This window comes from Corvus moneduloides, chromosome 33 (assembly GCF_009650955.1).
Source record: "Corvus moneduloides isolate bCorMon1 chromosome 33, bCorMon1.pri, whole genome shotgun sequence".
NCBI lineage: Eukaryota > Metazoa > Chordata > Aves > Passeriformes > Corvidae > Corvus > Corvus moneduloides.
In genome coordinates, this window is record NC_045508.1 from 192,381 (window position 1) to 200,047 (window position 7,667).

Here is a 7,667-nt window from a genome sequence, read left to right on the forward strand (position 1 = left end):
GCACCCCCATGGCTCAGAGCCCTCCCTCATGCTGGGGGAAGGAAGGGAACATGGGCCTAGAGGAGACTCCTGTTCTCGAGACAGGAGCAAGGCTGCAGCTCCAGGCTGGGCGCTCTGGGCAACAACAGCCCTGGGGAATCCCAGCTGCAGAGCTCACAGCCCCGGCACGGTGTTGTGGGCAGCCCTCGCCCAGCCTGGGTCTCGTCCTCACCAAGCACTCGCCCATCCTCCACGTCTGCTCCATCTGCGCCAGCTGCTTGAGCTCTTTCCACTTGAGGAGCTTTGCTATAGCCAGAACGGCTTCTGTAGATGCCTGTGGGACAGAAGCTGGGAGGTGGCAGCAGGGCCTGCCTGTGGAAGGAGCCCTGGGCTTTGTTCCTGGGGTAACCGCGCCCTTAGGAAGCTGGGACATGCCCTCGCCAAAGTGCCCAGGGGTCTCTTGGGGACAGGCCTAGGCAGCAGGGATTGAGGTGCAAAGCCCTGCAGGGACACCTGTGGGGACAGCTGAGAAGCCTTTGGGGACACACGTGTCCAGGCCTCGGTGGTGCTGGGCTGCTGCCGAGCCCTGCTGGAGCAGGCAGGGCAGAGATGGAAATGGCCGTGCCAGCTTGTCTGGCCCTGCTGGCGCTGGTTCCCAGGGGCTGTGCTGGGGGAACGCTGCCTGCTGCCAGCAGCCCTTGCCCTGATGCTCGGGACCCCCCCAGGGGGTGTCAGCCACGCCTCTCTTGGTCAGTGCTCAGCCTGGACATGGGTACCTTGGCCACGCTGGGGGCCCGGTCACTCATGTGAAGCAGGAGCCGGACCAGGACTTTCCAGGCGTTTTCCTTCATGCCCTTCTTGTCCTTCCAGTCTGTTTTGCCCAGCAGGTCTCGGAAGAGGCGGATGGAGTGCTCCCGCACAAAGTCTTCCTCCTGGTAGGAAGGAGGAAAGGTGAGCTCCGCACACAGCGGCTCCCTGCCCGCGACCAGGAGGGGCTGAGCTGAGGTGCCTGAGGTGAGGGGCGATGCTGCGGGCTCACAGCCCAGAGCGGGCAGGATCAGCGCTGGGCTGCAAGGCCCAGAATCCATCCCAGGGGAGCCCAGAGAGCGGGGCCTGCTCCCAGTGCTACTTGCAGGGCTGGGCTGCAGGGCAGCTGTCATTGCCCAGGGCCCTGCTGCAGGGCTCAGGCTCCCACATCAGCCTTACCGCGTCAAAGAGGTGCCAGAGCCTCTGCACCGCTTTCACAACCATGGCGCTGGCCTCTCTCTTCTTCAGGTGCCCCAGCACATTTTGGAAGATGTCCATGACCATCACCGAAATGTCCCCAGACTGATGCCACAGGAATTTCAGCAACTCGGACAGGAGGCCCTTCATTTTTCTTGCCTGTACAAAAGACAATTTCCATTCCGTGAGAACGTCTGTGCCTGGTCAGATCCCCAGGCAGCCTCCAGGCCATCCCATGGCAGGCAGGGCATTTGGAGCAGTCACCCCAGCACCTGACTCGCAGCCCAGGCCAAGCCACCACCTTCCCCGAGGCCTCGGAGTCCAGGTGCCACATGTCTGCCCCTGAGAGCAGCCTGCTCACCGTCTTGGCTCTCTCCGACAGTGTCACAAGGGCCCTGAGCACCAGAGAGACCATTTCTATTATTGGACACCTCAGAAGATTCAGGTCTTTGTACAGTAGACCCAGTTCCTGTTCTTGTACATCATCAGAGGCCAGCATCTGGAAGGAAGCGGCAGAGAGCCCGGGCAGAGCTGGCAGGGCTGTCCTGGCTCAGCTCCCGCTTCCCACCGGCAGCGGAGGGCAAGGGCACATGGGCTTTTCCTGATGACTCACAGCCAAGAAAGCGAGGCAGGACTTCTCCTGCTGTGTGAAGATGTCCTTCTGCCGGCCCTGCAGTTTGATGTGCAGCTCCTTCAAAACTTTCTCCAGAGTCTGGTGCACGGAGAACATGGCCTTCCACAGACAGACTTTGTCACTGCAAGGCAGAGCGCTGTCAGCAAGGCTGCCTCGGCCACTGCAGTGTGGCCTGGGCCAGCCCTGCAGGACTTGGGGTGCGCAGAGGCCCAGCCTGGGCAGGTGGACATGGCTGACGGGGTGTTCCCGGTGGGACTGGGAGCAGCGTACTGGCTCTGGGCTGGCCCAGCCAGCTTTGGCTGCTGTGGGCCTGGGCTGAGCATGGTGGGATGGAGGGCCCCGCTTGCTTTGGGGGGTGCTGCAGTGTTCTTGTGTCTGGCAGCCAGAGAGTCTCGGGGTCCCTCTCCCCATAGGGAACAAGCCCTCTGGGTGGTCAGGGCCAGTACCTGAATATTGGGGCGACCTTCAGAGCTGTTGTGACTACTCGCCGAGGCCACTTACTGGCCATCAGGTCAAGCAGTGTGGGAAAGCTGTGAGCGGTTGCTGCATTTGTTTCATCACAGTACTCAAAGATGTGTCTCACAACTTTTGGCACCTGGAAGGAACACAGGTGAAGGTGGTGCTGCCATGTCCTGGGATGCCGCAGGGACCCACGTGCGGGTGACGATCTTTCTAAGTAATGCGTCTGTGTGTGTGTCTCTTCCTCATTCCCCCTCTCTCTCTATCTCCCATTTACTCTTAAAAGAAATCCGTACTGTTGGCGTTGGCATGTGGTCCTGTTTGCACCTTAATTTTGGCCGAGGCATCTTTTGATGACCAGATCCGACCATTATTTGGGTGTCAGAATTTGGATCCTAAGACCCTCTCTGCTGCCTCAAGGTGGTTTCAGGCACCCCCCAATCCTGGCTTTGGGAGGGAGGGAGGGAGGAACGTGACAGGGCTCAAGGGCAGAGCAATCCAGCCACAGGCCACTTACATCCATCAGCCACAGCTCAGGGAATTCCATGGCCACCTCCAGAAACTCCTTGGGCGCCTTCTTGTCCAGGAGGCTGGAGCGGCCCAGGATCTCGATGGCCACAAGGACGATGCCCGTCCTCTCAGCTGGCCTGAGGTATCTGCCAAAGGCCTGTGGCAGGAAGGAAGGGAGTGGAGGCCAGTGCCAGCCAGTGCCCAAAGGGTTCTGCTCAGCTGGGCAGCGCGAGCAGCCCTGGCCAGAGGTGCCGGGCAGTGCTGGTGGCAGTGGCCGCAGGAAAGCTGGCAGCAGTGCCCACAGTCCCTATGCAGGGGAGGATGAGGAGGACCCCATGACAGGGAGGAGGGCTGGGCTCTCGGGCATGGGGCACGGGGCACGGGCCCTACAGAGAGCCAGGGCTCGCTGGTGGCCAGCAGGGCTGGAGCTGCTGCTGCTGCTGCTGCTGGGACACCGCAGTGTTCCCTGCTCGGGGACAGCGGGAAGCCTCTCGCCAGGGACAGCCCCGCTGATTCTGCACCCCTTTGTGCACACCAATCCCCTGCTGATGCCACGGATGAGAGGCCCAGCAAGGGGGAGGGCTGGTCACCTGAACTCTCCAGGTGCTGGGCGTATCCAGCAGGGAGGTGATCTCAGATTGCCAGTATGCTGGGAGCTGGGCACGAACCGCTGGCGGTGTGGCACCTAAAGAGAGGGAAAACACCAATGTGTGGCTGAGACACAGCCGCTGTGCCAGCAGCCGACCCAACCCTGGCAAGCGTCGGGATGCAGGAATGGCTTGGGAGCAGTCGGTCACGGGAGGAGGTGGTGGGCACTGGTGGAAAGGGGGAGCTGCCTCCAGTGTCCGTACCCAGTGAAGCTGGCCTGGGAAGCTCCGAGCCCCTGGAGCTCCGCATGCAGCTCCCAGTTACACCGTGGCTGCAGTACTGCTCAGGGGGAAGGGCTTGCGGGGCTGGAGGGTGGCAGGGCAGGACACGAGCTCTCCAGGGGACATGGGGAAGGGGCGGATTGGGGCTGAGTCCTGTGTGGAGGAGCAACTCGGCTACACGGGAGCATCAAGAGCCTGGCAGAGAGCGAGGGGCAGGAGCAGAGGTGACAGCAGCTCTGGGGACATGGTGCCACCTGCACCAAGCACAACAAGGAGCCTTCGCAAGACCCAGGAAGACAAGCAGCTGTATCTGGGCATGTGGCGGTGCACGGGGGATGCTGCCCACCACAGCTTCTCTTACATTTCTGCTCAGAGAGGAATGTGAAGAGGAAGCAGAGAATATCCAGTGCCATCAAGCTGGATTCTTCTTTCCTGAATAACTTGAAAAACAGATGGCCCAGCAGCTTCCCGAGGACTGGGATCCGGACGTGTGTGCTGGCAGCACCGCTGTCCTCAGTTTGGCCAGCCTGGGGGAGGCAGGCAGAAGAGCAGAAGGTCTGAGGGTGGGCAGCTGAGGCCTTGCAGGCACCTTGGAGTTGTGGCTGTGCCAGGGCACAGGGATGGGGAGATGGCCTGGCAGGAGGGTGGCCGGTCCTTACCTGCACAGTGGAAGAGTCGGCCAGCAAATGGCTCAGCAGCCTGATCCTGCCCATGACCCTCTCCTGCACAGCCACGGTGTCATAAAGGCAGTAGTGCAGCAGAACCTGGGAAGAGAGAAGCTGCAGGTGAGCCCCGTGAGCAGACGCCCACTCCAGCAGCAGCAGTGGCAGGGCCGCACTCATGAGACACACTTGCACCGTCCCTCCAGACTTCCTGTGCCCTCAGGCAGAGCTTTCAGGGGGGATCCTGGGGGCCCTGGGGGCCCTGGCAGGCCTGGCCCAAAGGCCCCAGGCAAAGCTGGTGGGCAGCAAGGAAGGCAGGGGCTGCCCTCTGCTCCTTGTGCTCCAGCAGCGCCTGGGGCCAGCCTCTGCTTCCCTGGGCCAGCTGGGCAGCCTCCCCGCAGTGCGCTCTTGCCTGCACAGCACTGGGGGAATGTCCTGGTTCTGGCCGGGACAGGGTTCATTTGGCAGGAGCCAGGACAAGACTGGACACAAGCCCGGGCTCCTTCCCCTCCTAAGTGAGGAACAGTCCTTTGAGCCCCACTCTGTGCACAGGCCAGACCTCCAAGATGTCCTGCAGCATCTTGCTGGTTTTGGAGGCAGGAGAGCTGAACACCATCACCTCCAGCATGGTGTCCATGGCATGCAGGGTCTGCAAGGACGACAGAGAGCAGTGGCTGTGATTCTGCTGTCCCTCCCACTCCCAGGAGACTGATCTGAAGTGCCAGTGTGACGGGAGGGACACAGGAGCAGGCCGTGTGCTGGGGGGCAGAGCAGCCGGCATTGCCGGAGGTGGCTGGAGCCTGGCAAGGCATGAAGGGATGTGTGGATACAAAAATGCTGCTAGCAAGGATTTTCTTGCTGTTTTCGAAGTCCGTGAGAGACTTTTCTCTCTCACAGAAGAGGTAGCAGAGTTATGTAAACAACCAAACACCTGCAGCCTTGAAAAGTCTTGTTTATGGTATAGTAGGAAAATATTTTGACAATGGATGTTTTAGGATTTTAGCCAATCACCCCCAAGGGTTGGCTGATCCTTGTCCAATTAGACTATGAAGAAAAAGGTCTATAAAATAGTTAATAAAATAATTAAATAAATCAATCTTGCTGCACAATTCCTGCCTGCTGGATCTTCTCTCCTCCTCCTCCCTACGGCAGTGGGACATGGTGATATACCCTAGGGATTAGGCCAGCGCTAATAGGGATGAGGGTAGGAAAGCGAAGCTGCGACCATGGCCTGCCTTGGATCTTTGGTCCTTAGGCAGCACGGGGTGGTCGGGAGCAGCCTGGACAGACTGGAGGCTCCTCCAGTTCACCCAGCACTTACCCGAGCATAGAGGCACGCTTCCCGGCTCTGCATTTCCCCACTTGGAGGAAGGAAAAAGATGCTGTCGAAGCAGAGTCTTAAGAGTTTTCTTCTGTTCTCCAGCACCGTCCCCAGCGTGCTGCAAAGAGAGAGGGGCCCAGCTGGCCACTGGTGCTGGGAGCAGTGTCTCAAGGTCTCCTGCAGCACTGGGGCTGGGCTTCCAGGAGGGATGGGCAGGTGGGCACAGAGTGCTGGGCAGGGGTCTGCAGGTGTGATGGGCCGGTACCTCAGTCCGGCAATAGCGAGCATGGCCAGCCGCCGCACCTCCGTACAAATCTCGTTCTTGGGCTCCAATTGCAGCAGCACCTGCAGAGCACAGCTGGGCTGCAACCTGGCAGCTGCCAGCACCCAGAGCCACCAGAGCCTTGCCCTGCCCACGCACTGCCCTCACCGGCTGCTGAGGCTCCTTGCTCCCTTCCCCAGATTGCCGGGTGCCCCCTCACCTGGATCTTCTCTCCCAGCTTGTAGTTGTGGTAGAAAGCATCCAGGTCCTTGCAGAAGCCAGAATCCTTGGCATCTCTGCAGAATGTGCAGATGCTGTCAAGGAACTTGAGCTTCAGATCCTTGTCTTGGAGCTGGGGAACAGAGACAACGGGGCAGGGTGAAGTGAGAACACCCAGCCAGTGGGACCAGAGCCCTTAGGGTGCAGTGCCCTGTGGGAGCAGCTGCTCTGCAGAGCCAGCAACCCTGTCCAGGCACAGCCGCCATTCAGCGGGCCATGGGTACCTGTTTGGGGCTGCGGGCGAAGGCCCGGATGAAGTCCTTGGCTTTCTGTGTGTATAAGGCCTCTAACGAAGGGGGAGAGAAAGGAAACTGCAGAAGGTGCATCAAGAGCAGAGAGAAGAGGAAGGAGATCTGCCCTCCGCCCAGGCCACACCTGCTCCCCTGGCACGGCCTTCCCATGCGGCTCCCGACTGGAGGATGCTCATCAGAGGAGCTGCCCTGCTGGAGCACACCATGGCAGGGCAATGCCCAGTGCCCCGGGCTGAGGAGCGCTCTGGCAGATGAGAGGGACACGTCCAGCATCCCACAGCACCACTGCCTCTTGCCAGCCACTGACCCTCACTGCCCACGCCCCAGAGCAGCAGCTGGGGCCCCCTCTGCTCTCCCCCTCCTCGGCACAGGCTGTGCCGGGGCTGGTGTCCTGCCCTGAGCAGCTCTGGCACTCCGGCATCACTCCCACCCCTGTGATCCCCATCTGCCCGTGTGCTGGGGAAACCTGATCCCAGCCCTGCCCAGTCCCACAGGGCCCCTCACTCACTGGGCTGCAATGGCTGCACCGTGGTCACCTCGGCGGGCTCTGCTGCAGAGCTGCTCTCCTGAGGAGCCACATTCTCTGCCCAGGCCACCCTGGGCCGTCTTGGAGGTCTCTTCTCCATTCTACTGAATGGAGATGAAGTTCGGAGAATAGGCAAGGGGGAAGGTTTGGTTTAATACCTTACTCCCTGCTGCAGGGCAAGACGTGAGCTAAAACCAGCGGGCTTCTCGCCAGCTGTGTGCTCCCGTCCTGTCCCGTCGCTGTCCTGCCGGACACTGCAGGCTGGGCGCTGGTTCCACGTCAACAAACCCTTCCAGCTGTTGCTAGGGGCAGGTGGCGGGTCACAGGGGGCCCTTTGTGACACCCCAGTTCCCCCACTATGGTGCTCCCACTGAAACACTCCAAATCATGCACTGCTCCCTTCTCGCACTCCCCCTCCCCTTTCCCCTGCAGCAGGCTGGAGAGGAGAACTGCAGGCTAAAAAGTGAAAGGTCACAGGTTGAGTTATGAACAATTGACTAAAACCAGCAATGAAAGAAAGCAAGAGCCCTGAGCTGCCAAACCTTATGGATGACAAAGGAGAGCAAGGCCTGTGATGACAGCCAGGTGGGTGGACACGGAGACACCCAGCCTGAGTGGACAACTCAAGAGGAAAGGGAGACTTGTGGGCAGGAGACATGATGGGAGAAGAGGGCAGGATCAGGAGGGGAGA

At 60.4% G+C, this 7,667-nt stretch overlaps 1 protein-coding gene across 1 annotated transcript; it reads right to left on the reverse strand.

Moving 5' to 3' along the window:
• Positions 1-710: 710 nt before the first annotated feature.
• LOC116437130 lies at positions 711-7,076 on the reverse strand. Its single transcript, XM_032094689.1, has 15 exons — positions 6,959-7,076; positions 6,424-6,485; positions 6,141-6,272; positions 5,924-6,003; positions 5,659-5,776; positions 4,897-4,986; positions 4,335-4,439; positions 4,037-4,202; positions 3,397-3,491; positions 2,814-2,963; positions 2,284-2,432; positions 1,817-1,958; positions 1,565-1,702; positions 1,186-1,362; positions 711-911 (listed from the first exon to the last, which is right to left on the reverse strand). The coding sequence occupies exons 1-15, from the start codon at positions 7,074-7,076 to the stop codon at positions 711-713; spliced, it is 1,923 nt and encodes a 640-aa protein (XP_031950580.1).
• Between the last annotated feature and the right edge of the window lie 591 nt (positions 7,077-7,667).

Bases quoted from the DNA above. Each gene is read 5' to 3' on its own strand.
- LOC116437130 (XM_032094689.1), bottom strand. From the start codon at position 7,076: ATGGAGAAGAGACCTCCAAGACGGCCCAGGGTGGCCTGGGCAGAGAAT. The intron at 4,987-5,658 runs GTAAGTGCTGGG...TCGTCCTTGCAG, and splicing joins AAGCGTGCCTCTATGCTCGG to ACCCTGCATGCCATGGACAC. The intron at 2,964-3,396 runs GTGACCAGCCCT...TTCCTGCCACAG, and splicing joins CCAGCACCTGGAGAGTTCAG to GCCTTTGGCAGATACCTCAG.